General features: G+C 34.0%; 1 protein-coding gene across 1 annotated transcript in view; it reads right to left on the minus strand.

Moving 5' to 3' along the window:
• Positions 1–2,592: 2,592 nt before the first annotated feature.
• Positions 2,593–20,353, minus strand: part of LOC142334941 (uncharacterized) — a 31,445-nt gene continuing 13,684 nt past the window's right edge. Inside the window, exons 5-7 of the mRNA XM_075383270.1 lie at positions 11,993–12,117; positions 3,324–3,482; positions 2,593–2,743 (exon numbers count right to left, since the gene is read on the minus strand). Of these exons, the coding sequence (XP_075239385.1) occupies positions 2,593–2,743; positions 3,324–3,482; positions 11,993–12,117 (435 nt within the window). The remainder of the gene's footprint in view (positions 2,744–3,323; positions 3,483–11,992; positions 12,118–20,353) is intronic.

Here is a 20,353-nt window from a genome sequence, read left to right on the forward strand (position 1 = left end):
CAAAAAAAGCTAATCATATGATTGTGCGTCATTGAGCAAATATTGAGCTGATTACAACCGTGTCCGGACAAAACAGTCCCAGACAAAACAGTCCCAGACAAAATAGTCCTAAATTGCAAAATAGTCCCAGACAAAACAGTCCCAGACAAAACAGTCCCAAAAAACAGACAAAACAGTCCCAGACAAAATAGTCCCAAATTTTTACAGATTTTGACTCAACGCATTAATTAACGAAAGTTAATTGAACGATTAAGCTAATCCGAAATCAAATTATCGACATATTAAAAGTGGACGCAAAACTAGTGGTTGAACTCAATGACAGGTTTGGTTTTGATTGTGCAGCATATAAAGAGTTCCTCACGATGTTTGGCGTCATAATTCTGACGCAAATTGTTAATATGGAATTCATTCAGACAAACAAAAAATCGGAATTGCTCGTCTTTGAAGGCTATGGCTATATAAGGCACCGACAACTTACAGATGGCGCATCCTCTTGGCGCTGCTGTATTACAAAATGCAATGGCAGAGTCAGGCTACGCAATGACCAAATCGAAGTTATCACAGCCCATAGCCATTTACCTGATCCAGCAGATATTGAAAAGAGGAAATTCCGCTCAGCGTTGAAAGACAGAGCAGCAATGGCTGACGAGACTCCCCGCCAGACAATATTTGCCGCCCAAAAAGACATCAACAGAGAAACAGCAGCCAACATTCCAGCTTACCACTCAAACCAAAGGACAGTTAACAGAACGCGCCAACAAAATCGTCCACAAATGAGTGAGCCCTCGTCGCTGAGAGGATTTGAGATTCCCGAGTTATTACAAATGGCACATAGTGGTGAGAAATTCATGTATTACGATTCAGGGCCCCAAGATGAAAAAAGGATTATTGTTTTTGCAACTCTGCCAGCCATTGACTTGCTCGAGCAATCGGAGGACTGGTTCTGCGATGGGACATTCTCAACTGCTCCAAACGTCTTTTTTCAGGTCTACACAATTCACGCTTTGGTTGATGGCGTCAACTTGCCTCTCGTGTATGCTCTTCTTCCTGATAAAAAAGAAGAGAGCTATCGAAAACTACTCTGTTCTCTTCCGGAAACATCAACAAAACGAGTAACAATCGATTTTGAAATTGCAGTTCGGAACGCATTCCTTCAGTGGAATGAAAACATTCAAATTCAATTTTGTTTCTTTCACCTTGGCCAGAATGTGTGGAGACATGTGCAGTCAGCCGGCAAAGCTTCGGAATACAACAATAACTTGGATTTCCGAGAGCATATCAGAATGATGCTTTGCACGGCTTTCTTGCCAGTGAAAGATGTCATTACTGCATTTGAAAAATTGCAGTCAACTTGCCCAGAAGACTGTCAGCCAATTTTCAACTACTTTGAAGACAATTACATCGGCCGATACAACTCTACTGGACAGAGACAGAAACCACGATTTGCGATTGAACGATGGAATTGCTGCGAGCGCATAAAAAAGGGCTATGCCAGAACCAACAACTCCGTCGAGGGCTGGAACAGTAATTTCGTAAAATTGGTCAATACAAAACATCCTTCACTGCCCAAACTGATTGAGAAATTCAAGGATGAACAAAAAAATGCAGAAATAATGGTAGAGAAGATAACAGCTGGCCAGCAAGTAAAGAGGCCAAAGAAAGCAAATTACGCAAAAATTGATGCAAATTTACAAGAACTTGTTCATAAGTACCAGCATCAGAATATGATTGACTTCTTGAGAGGCTGCAGTTATAATATCAAACTCTAACAGTTGTTGTTTTCTCATTGTGATCCTTTATTTTCTGTGATTCAATTCATTCATTTTCTACCAAAATTTTTTAAGTTTAAAAGTAACGCTAGAAGCGATCTGATTATTGCAAAATGTCGATCATGAACTAGCTTTTCATTTTCCCTTCTCTCACGACAACCCATGCCCGGGCTCTCCCGATTTTAACACTTTTCCCAGTTTTTCCCAATTTTCGATCTTATTTAACCTCAATTTTTGATTTTTGCGAAAATATTTTTCCCCACTCGGGCTCGAACCAGCGACCTCCGAATGTGAGCCCAGAGCACTAACTACTGCGCCACGGTGATTTTGATTTTCCGACTTCAAAGCTTTCTTTGAAGATCAAAGCTGCACTTTCTTTTTGATCTGAATTACGAGCGCTTTGAGCGGGACTGTTTTGTCTGGGACTGTTTTGTCTGTTTTCTTCGGATTATTTTGTCCGGGACTGTTTTGTCTGGGACTATTTTGCAATTTAGGACTCTTTTGTCTGGGACTGTTCTGTCTGGGACTGTTTTGTCTGTTCACCGATTACAACATAGTTTTTTTCAAATTATGTATTTATAAGTGGACGCTTAGCTTATATATTATATTCGTTAATTGGCTTTAGATTATATATAAAAATGTTGAAATTTGTTTGATATTTAATTGGTCTAGGACTATTTTGAATATAGCCACAATTGTTTTAGGAAGGCAAGATTTCAGCAAAAATTTAGCAAAGCCCTGTCATGTCATCGCAGCAAGTACCGTCGAAAATTAAGCACCTTTCATCAAATTAGCACTGTACTTAATGGAGCCATAACTGTGGCTAACCCAGAACTGGTTTCTGTGCGAAGAAGCGGTTGAATCGTGCCATCTGTGCTGCCACAATGACGTTGTGCTTGAAACTGTCTGCAATCCCACCAATCAAGTATCTCTGCAGTTTGTGTATGTCATTTGCGCACAGCTCGTTCACAATGCTAACAAAAAGACAAATAAATTGCACAGAAGTGAAAAAAAAATTAAATTGCGTCTATGCCCCGGTCTAAAATGGGGGAGGGGGTTGCCCAGGTTGAGGTCGCGCTCGAAATCGCCTCTGATCAGACCGTCCCAGACAAGTGGGACCTCTGATCAGACCGTCCCAGACAAGTGGGACCTCTGATCAGACCGTCCCAGACCGAAGTGACCTCTGATCATGAGCCGCGGTAAATAAAAGTAAAAACAATTTACCGATCGAATCTTGACATACTTAAACGGATTTGCTGCAATATTATTGCATCCGCAGCATTTAAAAATTATAAGTGACGAATGCCGAAAAACATGGAGTCAGATCCCAGATACTTCTAAGAACTATGGGAGTCTAAGGATCTATTTTGCTTCGCCCCTCCCGCCAGTTGTTGGGCCAATATTTTTTACGACCCAACCCCGATGACGCACGTGGTGCTATTTTTATACAGAGTAAACTGCTATATAACAAGAAACTACACATAATTCGTAATTGAGGTCACTGGTGGGGGGGGGGGGGTGGGTGGGCAGAATAGATTCAAATATGACGAGTGCCTGATGAGCTGGTCCTCGTAGAACTGGTGAAGGTTCTGGATGCTCTCCTGTCTGTAGACACACTTGACTGATATGCGCATCTTGCTCAGTCTGGTGAGAGTGATGCCAGCTGAGACACAAAACAACACTCTGTTGTGAAGACGCTTCCAAATCACCAAGCTGAAAAAAACAAGTCATAAATGTCCATAACAATTTAGAAATGATATTTGTACACCTGTCTAATAATAGTTTGCTTCAATTGGAGTTAAGACTGGCCTCTTATTCATCTAAGCAAACCAGTATTGATGCAAAATCACGTATTATTCTATTGTGAAAGAATCCCAGATATCTGAGAAATTTTATCGTGCAAGATCTTATAAATTTCTTACAAAATTGTCTTTTAAGTACTCATAAGATTATGCGTCGCCTGACTAAGACTTTGTAAGACAATTTATCAGGTCATACACGTTAAAAAATTTTATCAGATCTGATCAGATCTTACACGATAAAAGTTCACTTTTGTCAGATCTTACACGATAAAAATTCAGCCTGAAAAAAAGTTTATCATGTAAGATCTTAGAAGAATCTTATAGATGAACATTCGGAAAGCTATGGATCATCTTTTTGGATAAGATTTTTATCAGATCTTATACGATAAAAATTCTTTAAAAATAGCATGTTCCTATAATTGAAGACATTTCAGAGTTGCTTTCATGCAGCACCCAAAAAGCTAAAAAAAAATGCAACACTTAAGTGTCAGAGCAACAAAAAAAATTATCTTATATTGCCTTTTGCTATCTATAAGGTATTATGGAAAAGGTTATTCGATTATCAGGGGCTTCTTGTGAAGCGGTGATTATCAACTTAGGTGATTATTAAAATTGTCCAAAATTTTTTTAAAGGCCAAAACTATCGTGGACTACTAAACTGAGCCATAGTACCTAGTTGAGACTCAGAATAGAACTGCCACCAAAACAGAATCAAAAAACAATTTTCCATGTCTCATAATTGGTAAGTTGACCGATTATTTACAAATTTCGTAGGAAAATGACTACGTTAAACGGCAACAAAAAATCATTAAAACATTTCTTATCAGATCTTACAAGATAAAAATTCTGCCCTACGTGAACTTTTATTGTGTAAGATCTGACATAATTTTTATCAGATCTTATAAGATAACAATTCAGCAAAATAGAATTGGTATCTTATAAGATCTGATAAGTACCTTATCAGATCTTACACGATTAATGCTCACGTAGGGAAGAATTTTTATCGTGTTAGACCACATAAGATCTTACACGATAAAGATTTTTGATCAGCATCTTATCAGATCGTACACAAAAAAAGTTCCAGAATCACTGGGGAGGCTAGAAAAGATGACATTTTTAAGGAAAAATAAACATGCGTTCCCGCAGTCTTTATAAAATGAATCCCCGAAGCATCAATGATCCGTCGGAAAATTATGACATATTCTAATTTTCTTACCTTTTAATACTTCGGAAACATCTACCGGACATTGTGTGCTGATAACTCAGGCATTTAATATATTTTAGAAATACTTTTGGATGTAGGATTTGGTCGGCAATTACGTAATTGTTAATGTTTTGCAGAAATTGGGTAAATTAATCATTTGGCCAATTCTAACTCAACAATAAGAATATTTGATCAAAAAATTCAAAAAGATTAGTTTTCTTTTGAGTTATTTTGTATTTGTCAAAAAATGATGCAACCAAAAAATTTTCAGAAATATTCACAAAAATATTCAGAAGGCTAACTTATCGCAATTTGTTTTAATTAAATTTGAAAAAATTTGGAGGTTCTGCTTTTCTGCACTTAATAATAGCCGTCTTTTTAAATAGTCTTCTGGATACACTACAGAAAATTTTTATTTAACACGTTCTGTTTTTTAATCGCAACCAATACACTGCAGCCAAGTTGGCATTAAATACAAAAATTATTTGCAGAATTTTGAAATTTCTTTTAAGTTCGACGAATTATCGTAACAATGTGGTGCATTATCACAAATAATTTGCTGCTGATCACACGGATATCCTAACTTTTGTTTGGTGTCTATTAACAATGAGCTGCCAAAAAAAATTATCTTATATTGCCTTTTGCTATCTATAAGGTATTATGGAAAAGGTTATTCGATTATCAGGGGCTTCCCTTGAAGCGGCGATTATCATCTTAAGTGATTATCAAAATTGTCCAAAATTTTTTCAAAGGCCAAAACTATTGTGGACTACTAAACTGAGCCATAGTACCTAGTTGAGACTCAGAATAGAACTGCCACCAAAACAGAATCAAAAAACAATTTTCCATGTCTCATAATTGGTAAGTTGACCGATTATTTACAAATTTCGTGTGAACTTGACTACGTTATACGGCAACAAAAAATCATTAAAACATGTCTTATCAGATCTTACAAGATAAAAATTCTGCCCTACGTGAACTTTTATTGTGTAAGATCTGACATAATTTTTTATCAGATCTTATAAGATAACAATTCAGCAAAATAGAATTGGTATCTTATAAGATCTGATAAGTACCTTATCAGATCTTACACGATTAATGCTCACGTAGGGAAGAATTTTTATCGTGTTAGACCACATAAGATCTTACACGATAAAGATTTTTGATCAGCATCTTATCAGATCGTACACAAAAAAAGTTCCAGAATCACTGGGGAGGCTAGAAAAGATGACATTTTTAAGGAAAAATAAACATGCGTTCCCGCAGTCTTTATAAAATGAATCCCCGAAGCATCAATGATCCGTCGGAAAATTATGACATATTCTAATTTTCTTACCTTTTATACTTCGGAAACATCTACCGGACATTGTGTGCTGATAACTCAGGCATTTAATATTTTTTAGAAATACTTTTGGATGTAGGATTTGGTCGGCAATTACGTAATTGTTAATGTTTTGCAGAAATTGGGTAAATTAATCATTTGGCCAATTCTAACTCAACAATAAGAATATTTGATCAAAAAATTCAAAAAGATTAGTTTTCTTTTGAGTTATTTTGTATTCGTCAAAAAATGATGCAACCGAAAAATATTCAGAAATATTCACAAAAATATTCAGAAGGCTAACTTATCGCAATTTGTTTTAATTATATTTGAAAAATTTTGGAGGTTCTGCTTTTCTGCACTTTATAATAGCCGTCTTTTTAAATGGTCTTCTCGATAGACTACAGAAAAATTTTATTTAACACGTTCTGTTTTTTAATCGCAACCAATACACTGCAGCTAAGTTGGCATTAAATACAAAAATTATTTGCAGAATTTTGAAATTTCTTTTAACTTCGACGAATTATCGTAACAATGTGGTGCATTATCACAAATAATTTGCTGCTGATCACACGGATATCCTAACTTTTGTTTGGTGTCTATTAACAATGAGCTGCCAAATTTGATTTCAGACGACTTGGCATACACTTTTCTTAATTTTTGCACTAAAACAAGATATTTCTAGCATGCTTTTAATCATGCAGTAAATTATTGGTAACTAGTCTTCTTTTTTTGATAAAAACACAGATGAAAGTGCTGATAATGGAACTAAAAAAGATTAAAAAACAGTTTTTGGAACATATCTGATCTTTATATGGAATTCATCATTGTACTGATGAAGATGCCACCAATATTTGGAAAAGCTCACGTTTTCTGTTTTTCTTTCGGATTCCTCAAGCTTAAAAAATTTGCGAGAAATTAATTACATATTAAAAACTGATATCTATTGAAAACGTCAGAACCTTTTTATTCTTCCAATTGTTTTCATTTGACATAATCAAGATACTAAACTCAATTTCAGCACATCCCTCGAAAATAAAAGATTCATAATTCTTTTTCAATTTTTCTTAACACAGAAACAAAATTGTTATTGAAAAAAAAAATCTTTGAACTGTTTCAAAACTTGATTTGTTGCTGTTCATAGATCAATCGTACGATATGAAAAATGGTGTGTATGCGTAGTAACATCATTACATAATCGCATGATTTTTAACATAATCGAAGCATCATTAACATTCCATTGAACTTTGAAATTGATTCTATTACTTCCAAAAATTCCATAATAGTTGGCATGTAATAGATACTGACAAATTATTGAAAAATAGTGAGAAAAAACTTAAGGCGATTTTTTGAACATATCTCCATTTTGTTGTTGTTCTGTATTGCTGCCTTTATCAATTGAAGTTCACATATTTTGTCATGTTCTTTGTATTTAAAAAAGAAAATAGATTAAAAGTCTCTGAGTTTATTAGAAATTTTTAGTACAGGTCATACATTGCTGCTAAGTTGGCTTTAAATATTAAACTTGCTGTAGTTCTTTGGATTTCAACGAATAGATGATGGATGATATTGTGTTTCTGCAAGACCAATACCTTGTTGTCGATAAAACGACTATCTGAAATTAAAATATGCGTCTACTGAAATTGATTTATTGGAAATGATTACAAATGATTTGAACTATTTTTCCTCGCTCTCTTACAATTATCAAAAAAATGACATGTTTTTAACTATTTGTTGTCCATAATCAACACCTGAAAACTAACTTGTGCTTTTTAAAGTCTAAAATATGCAAAAAATTGCAGATAAGAGACGTAACAAGAAAAAAAACATTTTTATAATGTATAGATAAATAACAAGACTTAAAAATTTTCAGTGTCTCGTTTTTCAATCATCTTTTTTTGTATTTTATTGGCACCTTCTTTTTTAATTTTTGTTTGTCAAAATATAAATAAAAATATTATACGGGAATTAAATTACGTTCTAAAAGAATAGAAAAAGTTTTACAAATTTTTTTTTGATATCGTCAAGGAATCAAAAAAATTTAAAAGTTTTTCTCTTCCATAAAGAGTTAATATTTTTACTCGAAGCATTTAAAAAATATATTAACTCGAGAGTTAATAGTTTTACTCGAGTTAATATTTTTACTCGAAATGTTTTAACATAAAATGCTATCGAAAAATTTACCGAAAAAATAATACTTTATTCGAAGAATTTTTATTGTTTTTGGCGAATCGGTTTTTTGGAAATGACGAGCCCTTTTTTTGATACATCTGGAACCATCAACGTTCGATGTTGCTTTCCTCAAAAGGTTGGTTTCCATATTTTGATGTTCTGTAGTACAGGAAAATTAAGATTCCTGAAATTAATTTTACCAGGAACTTCTAAAAATGTGTTGTCGTAAATTGCACAGCTCAGTTGATTATAATTATCGATGTTTTAAATGACTGACAAATTGCGGTTTCAGATACCCAGTCCCAGTTATGCAGACAGTTTAAACCTTATTAAAGCATTTATATAGACAAAATTAAATGAAACCCTGTAGATAAAAAAGTTTAAAAGAAAAAAATGCGTTTTTTGGAAAGGAGTGGATCTGGAATTAAAGCTTTTTACTTTCGTATTTCGTAAAATCTAGGAAAAACTTCATTTGATCCAATTTCAATTCAGTAAGTGTGATATAAAACATTTAACTTTTCGACCCGTTCAGTTGGTCTGATTTTTGTGTGTGCACTTTTTGCAGATCAACTCTACTGACATTGCTCGCAATCGTCAATTTTTTTTAATTTTTAGTTATTAAAAATGGAGAAAGGCAGAACAATTTTTTGCATTATCTATGAGAGTTTTTAAAGTTCGAACTTCATTTAAGCTTATTTTTTTTGAAGTTGGGTCATTCTGTTTTTACACCTTTTCTGTTTCCATATCCGATTGAGTGACATTTTTGCCAATGACATTTTTTCAAATGGAAAATTGCATTGACGTGTAAATTATTGAATAAATAAATAAGCTTTGCACAACTTGAGATTACATTTATTTGAAGAACCAGTTTTGATTCATTTAAAAATATACAATACATAAATATTAAGGTGTGGTAACTGTATCACATTGTTGGTAAAAAAATAGTAGGTTAATCTTGTTGCTCAAGAGCGGCACAAACAATGTCGCAAGGGGTCAATTAATTTGTAAAGTTCTTTCCAATCTCTCCAATGTAAGATTTTATAATGGATTTTTATGCTAATCCAAGGTAACTCGTTTCTAAATTGTGCGAATTTGTACAATGCACTAATCTGTGAGTAAGTTTTTTTCAAAGTAAACATCACTAAATAAATTTGGAGTAGGAAAAATTTTTGGCTACATGACAGAACATTTTTCGATTAGGCACATGTCTGCGCTGAATAAATTCTACTATACAATGATGAATCGGTTGGTGAACTTTTAAGGAAACCGTACTTTTGCTAAACAAGATAAGTACAAATTGTGTCCTTTTCGGGATCTCATTAAACTTGCTCAATCCCCAAATCTTTTTTTTTCACTTGTTGCAAGTTGCATATTTCTTCGCTCATTGCAGTACCCAATAAATATTCTTAACATCAGTATTTAAATTGCAGAGTTTTTCTCGGGGTGAAAAAAATGAGAGAAAAATTTATTTGCAATAAACTTTGGAGAATTACGGTAGAGATCGAATTAACCCTATTTTAAGATGGAAATGTAAATGAGATGACGATAACCAGTTTAGCTATTGCACAAGTAAACATGAAGAAAAATGAAGATTTGAATATAATTTTGACACCCTGGTCTTTTGCGACCCTGGTCGAGACAGGATGGTAATCTAGTAGGAATCTGGTAGAATCTGGCAGAAAATAGGTTATCTTCCAACTGCTGGCAGAAAACGTGTTATCTTGCAATAATCTTCTTTGAATGTCTTATGTTGAGTTCTCATCTGTTATCGCTAGTTTTGATGGACCATAAAACCGGAGTCAAACCATCTTCAACTTATCTTCAACCAAATTTCAACCCAACTACAATCCAAGATAACAATTAATCCAGATAAAAGTCAAAAGTTGCAAAAGTCAGAGACAACTGTTTTGAGAAAATAAAAAAGGAAGACCGCAGGTCTTCTTTTCTGATGCTTTAGGTTGATAAAATTTTGGGATCTATTCTTTTTCGGCCCCCAGTGTTTTTTATGACCCCCAGTTACAAATTCTATGTTGTTACATAGCACATTACAATGTAAGAAGATAGCACGTGCGTCTGGGGGTCATAAAAAATTTATGCTCACTAAGCTGGGGGGGAGAAACAGAATAGATCCAAATTTTGATGCTTCTTTGGTTTTTCTTTTGACGGTGCCAAAAAAATATGTACATTCAAATGTTGCATCGGTTTGAATTTTTGGGCTGATTAGGACCCTAGGATGATTTGCGCGTGATTTTTTGCTGAAGAGATACTTGAAAAAATTGTTTATCTTGTAAAAATCTTGTATCAGAAATTGGGTCTCTTGTAAAAATCTAGTGGAAAATTTGCAATCTTTAGAAATCTGGCAGAAAGTAGTCATCTTGTAGGAATTTGGCAGAAAAACGGTTATCGTGTAGGTATTGCTTCCCTAGTAACTGAAAAATCAAATCTGCCACTATGATAGCTAGTGTGGAATTACGATCAATTAAATTGAGCTTAAAGACTTGGTATCAATGGCCTATTAAAATGAAGGAGATGAGTATCCATTTTGCAAGAATCTTAAGATCACCTTGCGAAAGAATTCAACGCCAATTTTTTCCATTGATTTATAATCTCATATTCTTTTTATCATCATAGAAACTTATCTTTTCAAAGAATCTAGGTTTTAAAAAATAGATTGGTCAGTAATTGCCAGTGAAATCATTGTCGCCCCATTTTTGGCATTATGGTCAATTGTTCAAGAAAAATTTGCAATAGTCGGTCGTGAACATTTTCAAAAATTCAATGTCTTTTCTGCAATATATGACCTCAATAACTAACCGAAAATGTTCAATATTGGGGCAATTTAAACATAGGGAGCTCAAGTTGCTTAAATTTTTTTGTTTTTTTTTAAACATGACGTGGTCTTGAAATTTTGTTTGACGGAAAATGAAAAATCACATAATAAAAAAAGTCGTCTTAACAAACATATACGGTTGCACAAAGGCGCAGAAGTTGTATCAAGCTTTTGTTTGTTCGAAAGCGTTATTAAATGCAACAAAAAATTTTATCTTAATTTTACTTCGAACGGTAGTACTTTTCGCCGGTGACCGGACAATAGATCGAAAAGACAATAGACCGAAACCTGCAAAATTGGGACAATAGATCAAAAATTAATCATTGGCCGAAATAATATCATCTCATCTGGCCATGCCTTAGTGGGCCGTGGGACTTGATATGATTCTATCGCAACCTAACCAATTATCATGACCGAAGATGTTATGCACTTTATCATAAGTCAGCGCTTAAAACTGATTGGCTTATACGCGACTTGAATAATTTCATTTTCAATCAAATGTCACAATTTTTGCCTTCGATCTGTTGTGTTTTCGATCAATTGTTCTAGCACCCATTTTACCAGCCAACTTTTGATTTATATCGTGCTAAAAGGTCGAGAGAAATTGAAAGAGACAACCTAATGTGAATTTTGCATAAAATAAGCTTGACAAGAAGCTCTACTTGTTCAACCTATGCTTGGCTAGGAAAAGAGATGCGCAAGTTCGAGAGCTTAAGATAAGTTGGTATAACCGGACCACTTTCACATCAGTTGACCCTGCTTAGATCCCCTCCCCCTAAGAGGTTGTGGGCTGGCTAATGTATGCAGTTTATATTGTTTCTGAACTAGACTTGCTTCTCTGCAATCGTGCTCGTGGCTCATGATTGTACTGTGTCTGGCCTAATCCAGGCTTACCTTAGTCTTTTGTTGAGAGTGAGAAGAGCGAGGTGAAACAGGTACGCATAGTTGGCCATTTTGTCCTCCTTGTAGCCTTCAGTCAAGTAGCTCTTCATCATCACTTTTATATAGCCATCGTGCAGCTAAAGTACAATGCCATACGTATTTTTTTAACAAAAAATCTTTGGACAAATTTTGGAGATTTAATAAGTATCAGACGTTCAGTCAAAAGAAACTGAACGTCTGACTTTTATGCGTATGATAATATGCGTATTGGTTTATATGATATTTGACCTGATTTTCAAGGCTTCGGTTTAATTTGTAATTGTATGAACCAATGACACCAATTTGCAGCAAAACTAAAAAAAAAAACGAAAAAACTATGCGTCGAGTTCAAATGTTTGGTTTAAATTTGGCATTACTGCAACTTTTATGGCGTAAATTTGCTCAAATGGAATTTTTCATTATTGGAATATTATCCTAATTAAGTTACGTCGAAGCCAATCGATTGCCAGAAACCGCAATTGACCACTACAATTCTAGAAAAAACAAGAAAAAAAGAAATTGAATCCATTTTTCTTGGAAAGTCTCGAAAATTGTTAGCATTTAGTTGTGCCGTTTTAGTCCGATAAAATCTATGCTGACTTCAGTCTCTAGTGAGAAGGCTCACAAATGTAGTATTGAAGCCCATTCGCATCGCCTTTACTGAATTATAATTGCGACACAATATGTCTTAATGTCTATTTTGACTATTTATCCAGTATCCTTTTGACTTTGCTCTTTTTATGTTGTAATTATGACAGAAATCAAATTATAATTAGCATAATTAACACATTCCTCAGGTCGATTCCGTTAAAACTTTGAGTGAATGAGATCTGTTAGAAGTCGATACCATTTTTGTGAAATATTTCACTGAAGTACGTTGTTCAGGTTTTCAGTGCACATTTTTTGCATTAATTAAAACCTGTGACTTGTATGAACGAAAATAGTTAAAACAGTTTTTGTATGAACCGGAATATATTAATGCCAATTAAAACTGCGATCAGACTTTGAACTAAACACCGAATATTTTCATCGGAAAAACTTAAATATTTGAGAACTTCAGGTAAAATTAAAATACTTATGAGAAGGCATTCACAAGAACGTTTTCATTTGAAAGCATTCACAGATTAACTTGAATGGAAATATGCAAAGGTAATAGAACAGCGGGGCAGTTAAATAACCCAATGTGTTCAGAAAATCAGATATCACTTTTTCACTTTGCTACAGAAGCAAATTCCATAGCTGAAGTGTTAAATTCATATTTTAGGTCATGGCGGTGAAAGCATTATTTGACTCCAAACTCAAACAAGGAGGCTCGATGATGTGTGTTTGCACATAATGTTCCGACTTCGTCTATCCACAAATTTGGTTTAATTGTCTACTAAATGAAGAACAGATATACTAAACTTTCAAAAAATATTGATTAACAATAATCGGCGTGTTTAAGACAAATAGCCTCAAACTCCACTCTTTTAGAAAAAGCAATAAGGCCATATTAGTAGGCCGATGAGAATTGCCATCATTAAAACTACGAGACAAGACAAACAAAAATATCAATTAAGAACAAACTTTTACATCTAAAACTAAATCTCTATCTTTTTGAGAAAAAAATACATAGTAACAAAGTGGAATAAATGTCGAAAAAATCTTAACCTAACCGACTAGTTTAACATCCACATATCCATAGAAAAAACATTGGACCAATTTTAGATGAGACTTGGTAACAAGTAGACAAAAATGAAGGAAAACGTAAGAAAAGTTCATGTTTTCTTGAACAGATAATGAAAACCACTAGATATCAAATGAAAACTTTGAACATTTTTCTGTTCATTCGTACCGCAATATGAACACTTGGAGACCAGTCACTACCCAGAAGAAGTCGTAGGTCTATAAAAATAGACAACAAATTAATTCGAAAAAAATTCCGTTAAATTTTGTAAGAAAACGGCGTCCAAGCACTTAAAACCGTATTATAATCCGTTCAAAACGAAATACAGCCAACTGAGTTTTCCTTTAATACCATTTTTATCTTGGTGAGAAAACAGACCGTTGACTGATGAGACTAGGCAACAAGTGTTCAAAAAGAGCAAAAAGGTAAAAGTTAAAAAAGAAACACTTTTTTTCAAAAACAATTAATTTCAAAGACATAAAAATGTTAGCCAGTAACGGAAATCCATCAATATTTTTTTTAATTTCTCAAACAAAAAGTGTGCTTGTCTTTTTTCAGAATTTGTCATACCTCTACAATAAGAACGATGAGTAGAAGAAAAAAATAAAATAAAGCGTTTTCGAAGCTGTGAAAAAAAATAAAATAAAGCGTTTTTGAAGCTCTTAAGAAAAACAAAGCACTGAAAAGTTTACATACTTTTAATCTTGTTTTTTTAACAGCAATAATTTGATTTGCTACATGTATTTCGTGAGACTAGGGTAAAAAGTACCAAAAAAGGACTACAAAATGCAAACTTAAAAAAACGATATTTTGATTCCAAAACTTTTGATTCCAAACTCGTGAAAAACTATAGCTATAAATTGAGATCAACAAATAGGCTTTTTCATACTTCCATAGAAAAATGAAAAATTTACAATTATCCAGATGTAATCATTCGACTAAAAAAGAACGACAAACAAAGAGATCAAATATTAAGTTATTCTTTTGCAAAAAACTGGTATCGAGGCCAGTGAAACAATAAGCGATTCATTTAAGACATTCAAAATGTTCCATTGTGCTTTTTTTACTCTAATAAATCGGTGTGCAACGTGTCATTTTGGATATTAGGTAAAAAATGAAAAAAAGAACTAAAACTTGAAAATTTGAAACAAACGTCTATACTTTTTCTTAAAAAATTTATACAAAGTCATAAAAAACTTCAGCTGTCTACTGAATTAAATATCTGTTTTTTTTGTTTTTACACTAGAAGCCACTTATACTTAAAACTACCCAAGGGAAGAAAATGATCTTCAATGATAGGAAAATTGAAATTTTCTGTGAAAACATTATTATCGAAGCGTGAAAACCATTACATGCTATTACTCTGCTCTTGGTCTATTTGAAAGAGGTAATTGTTGCAAATAATTCGCATATGAAGTAACTTGATAAAAAGTCATTATATCGAAACATTTTATGCTTTTTGCACAAATCTCGATTTAAATTAGCAAACAATCGGCCTAATCTGTCGACAAGTGACAATAGCCATCTTTGGTGTTAACGACGGCTGTTTCAGCAGTTTTTTGGCGACTGTTTTTTTGGTAAGTGTAAACAAAGTGGACTTAGGTAAATTATTCTGAGCCATTTTTGATGAAAGGAAAGCTGAATTTTGAAAAATAAAGCAAAAATTTTTGTAAAAAACTAAATCAGGCAATTCAGCAGCAACACTCTTTATTTCTAGAGATAAATCCAACTTTACTATTGCTACAAATTTTGTAGCAAAATTTGCGAAAATTGCTTAAAATTACGGAAAATGTGATCAATAATAAGGAAAACCAGTCAAATGTTCATAGATCTTTAAACCTCCATAAATTTGTGGAAAAATTGGAAATCAAAAAATGTTTAAAATAATACATTCTGCGCCGGATGGGCTTTATAACGATACCACACATAACCATCTACGATGAATATATTGAACGTCAAAAATTGACTCAGCAAAAAAACCCGTTTGAGTATTTAATTCCTCCAACACTAAATTGTGGTGAAGCAAAAAACTAGGAGACAAGTCAAAAATAGAACCCAGATTAGGAATCAGAATTATATGAAAGTCGTCAAGCTAATTGAGGAAGCACTTTAAGTGACCCTGAAAACAAAAATTGTGAAAATTGAAACTATACCAAGTAATTAGTTCTTTAACTATGCTAATAAGTTTAAAACTTGAAAAAAATTATATTGCAAAATGTGTTTTCCAAAATATCTATGAATAGACTTTTTAGGTCTGGAAGCTATTGGCAATCAGAGCAAGATGGTGATCATCAATCTAAAATCAGCTAAGAAGATATTTCACTGAAAAGCTGGAAAGTTTTTCAATCAGCTTTTTAAGTCTTGAAAATATATTTCGATATAACCAAAGTACGCTGAAATGGATGTTTGGAGAAAGTAAAAAAACAACAAGTAAATTCCGCCAATTTTGACCAGAAAAATTCAATGTTTAAAAAACTGTCGAGAAGTAGCAATCCAGTTTAGTCAATATTGTTGTTATCTGAATTTCTGCTAAGCTCAACAGTGAGGGGACTCTGTTGCCCAGAAGATCGATCAAATAAAATCAACCAAACGTTTTGAATTGGTGAAGCAAATGTTAGTTTGCATTTTTTCTATTTCCCCCTTCCACTCTCGTATGCTGTTGCAAATTAGATTGCCTTGAAATAAGTTAATTCACAATGACGCTCGTAATATCAATTCTAGTTATATGGATACCAAATGTAAGAAAATTACTTGAACATCAATAGAAAAGACAACCTAAGTAAGTTTATAATAGTAATTAAAATATTAATAAACACAATATCCACGGTTCACGTCCCAAATGAACCAAACCAAAAACGCTCGCAGTATCCCAACTGGTCTTGTAATTACAAACTTTCAGAGTTCAGTGGCACTCTCAATTTGTTCCCTGCCAAATCTTGTGTCCAAACTTCTGAATTCTCCAAAATTCGCAAAAATTATTTTCTGTCACTTCAGGTTATACTCAACCAATTCGCTTTTATCTTAAGGAAGCAAAGTCGTATCTCTTATGTAAACATTGCAATTTACACTTGAATTCTCTCACATTCTGTGGGAAGGCTTTTTTTGCTTTTCAAATAAATTAATAGCAAATTATAATCTGACATGCATCTGCTACCAACCCTTGTTGATTTTATTTTTCTCATTCTCTTAAGTAAACAACGATTGTACTCCTATGTAAACCAACCTACTTCACTCTATCTCATATAAACACGTGTCATGACAAACAGTGTTTGCTTAGTAAACATTGAACGTTGTTCTGAAAAGTTGATACTCCTCTATTTCCGCTATCAATTTAACTAGCCGCAACCAATCCTTGTCAAAAATCATGTGTTGAATAAATCAACAAACTCAAACCTAAACCAGAGATCAAATTTAATTTCCAATTTTGCCAACATTCCAAGCAATTCCCTGTAATTATACATGCCCATGAGACCAGAGACCAATTTTCCCAACAACCCAACAATTTGACATCTAGGGGTCATCCCAAGGTCACCCGTCCAAATTGAGGGGTCAGATTGATAGAGCTTATTGTAGTGGAAACTTTTTTCATAGTTGCACCTACCAACAAATATTGACGGCCTAACTCCCAGTAGAACACGACTAATGACCGCGCACACTTTTTCTTGGACCTCCCGGATGACCCCAAATTTCCAAACTCAACAGCTTGCATAGTAGTGATCAAAACGACTTCGGGGAAATTGAAATTGTGTAAAAATAGGGGGCCCCAACTTGCCTGCCAAATTTCGTGACCAACGGATCAGCCGTTTGGAGTCGCTTGCAATTTAAAATTTTTTAAGTAGTCTTTTTGGCCAAAATCCGAAAAATCCGAATTCTTAAAAAGTGATCGGAGAGGGTATATATTGTCACTAACTGTCCTGGGTCCTTGTATTTTCACCGTATCAAACTCATTTTGGGGCTTGAAATTTGTATTTTTCGATTTCTGTCTTTTGGGTCATCCCGCAGCACCAGCGTGCGGTCGGAATATGAGGTTTAAAATATTACCAATCCAAAGGCCTGGAAAAGTTACGCTATACCCCAAAAACCATATGGCTACTATAAGTACTCCACAAGCAAATCAATTTTTACGTTCTTCAGCACAAGCATGTGCTAGTTCCGTGCAGGTTGGTGTGGGATCAAATCTGAAAATGAGATCTGATTCCTCGTACCCAAATTAGTTTAACCCCAAATTTCAGGTCAATTCGACTTCAACTTTCCGAAAAATTACTATTTTAATTTAGGTACTAACTACCTTCCTGTGATAATTACCAATATTCTCAAAAATTGCCATTTTACATCCTAAACCCTTCCCAAGATCATGCAAAATCTTAATTCTTAAATTCAAGGCGTTACGACTGATTAATCCCAATATTTCTGACCCGAACAGTCTTATTTCACAGTAGAATACCCAAAATCTTTCACGTCAAACTAATTCCGGTATTAATAACTGGAGGTTGGGTGATCTGATTGACCTGAAAAATATACCCGCAGTAAAGAACCACTGGGAGTTCCTCCCATCATTGATTGGTTATCAACCGATAACTCCTTCCCATCCGGGGGGGGGGGGGGGGTGGGGGTCGGAGAAGTTCTGCTTCACGGTATTCCGAAAAACCGATATACCGCCTTTCCTTATTTAAAAATGCAAATAAATTTCTTCCACAACTTTCTTAATCATTCCCATGATCACCCAATGCTTTGCTGCACAAGTACATGCTAGTACGACTGTTTTAAACTGTTATTTCATCCATAAACTATCAAACTGTTACTTAAATTATTAAAAACCTTCGATTAACACCACTTCCGGTGCTAATAAGTCAGATCGAGAAGATTTATCTGGCTGCGCATCCCTATTATATATGGACAACCCCTAGAGGAACATGCCCACATTTTTTCTTAGTCCAACGATGAATATAACTTAAAGAGTTGAGAGGTACCAGGTTTGGGGATGCCCACCATTTTACAAATTCAAAATGGAACTTTCATTTAATTCAAACTGAAATTCCAATTCTTTTCAAAGCATCTTGTCCAATTCAAATGGTCGCTTCTAGATTACTTCTAAGTTGAAATCACTCCTTTCGACTTTGGCCTGATGCACAAGTACATTTTTGCTTAGTAAACGAAATATATCGACAGCTCAATTTGTTTTTGTTCATCAATTTGTTGGTTTAGGATAAATCCCTCAATTCCCTCTCTGACGCCTTTGAACCAATAACCATTTAGGAAAGAACGCTCATTTCAAACACCTAATTAACTTGTTTAAGTTGACCTAAATTATATAACTTACTCCCTATCTGCTTATGACAATTTCCTGCGTTCTACACTCCTCCCTCCTAGAATAATTTTCTCTCGAATTCATCATGAGGAAACACATAATGAGACCCTAAAAACAAAAATTGTGAAATCTGAATCTATACCAAGTAATTTGTTCATTAAATCAGCTTATAAGTAAAAATCTTGAAACAAATTATATTGCAAAAAGTGTTTTCCAAAATAGCTATGAACAGACTTCTTAAATCTTACAGCCATTGGTGATCAGAGCAAGATGGTGATCATCAAGACAGTGCAAACCGCAATCAGAAGAGGACATATATCACTGAAAAGCTAGAAAGTTTTTTTCAATCAGCTTTTTTAAATCTTGAAAATAAATTTCGATGTAACCAAAGCACGCAGATGTTTGCGGAAAGATTAAAAACAACAAGTAGATTCCGCCAAAGATTTTACGAAGTAACTGATGCATCATTTGACTGGCAACAAAATGTCGGAACGAGACCGCCTCGTAAAATTTAGAAATCAATATAATCTTAATCCCCAGAACAATAGAAAAACAGAAAATTGCGGGTTCCGACAAGTGTTCGACTTTCATTGTGTATGCAATTCTTTAAAAGATAGTATAGCATTTTACAGGCTTTTTTGTCAAAATTCAAACAAATAGCACAATCTGTAACTCAAATAATTTTTTTGCACTCAAATAGCACATATTAAATATTTTGTAGATCAATCTAAACTAAATTTTAAAAGAAAGGCATATCAGGAAATGATGAAAATGTTATTCAAATTTGAACTTCTCAATTTAAATTAGCCGTTTTTTTAATTATATAATAGTTTCAAAACGTTACAGAATTTTGTCAGAATCAATAATTCATAATAAGAATTAACGTTTTTAGGAATTAGAAACTTATACGTGACCAACTTTGAACGCTTTTGATCTATATGAAATCGCATATCTGAATTGATTGACTTTTTATGAGATTCCTATGAATAACACCACCTCTTTCTGACGGAACAGATTTCAAACGCCGATTATTGACCTAATTGGTGGATATAAAAATTTCTGAACCTAATTTGTGGTTTAAATAGCTTTCCCATAAGCTTCTTTGTCATTTATTACTCAGTATGGGAAACTAGAAGCTCTGCAGAACTGTATCACAACATTAACATTGTTCTACAGTGTGCTCTATTAATATTGGATCAGCTAGCACCATACTAATTTGACTGGCTCAGCTCAGATATTTTTGTTCCGACCCTCTTGAGGGGGGGGGGGGGGGGGGGGGGGGTAGGAACTATATACGCAAATGGGTTCTTTTTGTTCAGACATTTTGACCTATCGATATATTCATCGTACAGAGTAGTGA

Source organism: Convolutriloba macropyga, chromosome 2, assembly GCF_964194025.1.
Source record: "Convolutriloba macropyga chromosome 2, txConMacr16.3, whole genome shotgun sequence".
Lineage (NCBI taxonomy): Eukaryota > Metazoa > Xenacoelomorpha > Acoela > Convolutidae > Convolutriloba > Convolutriloba macropyga.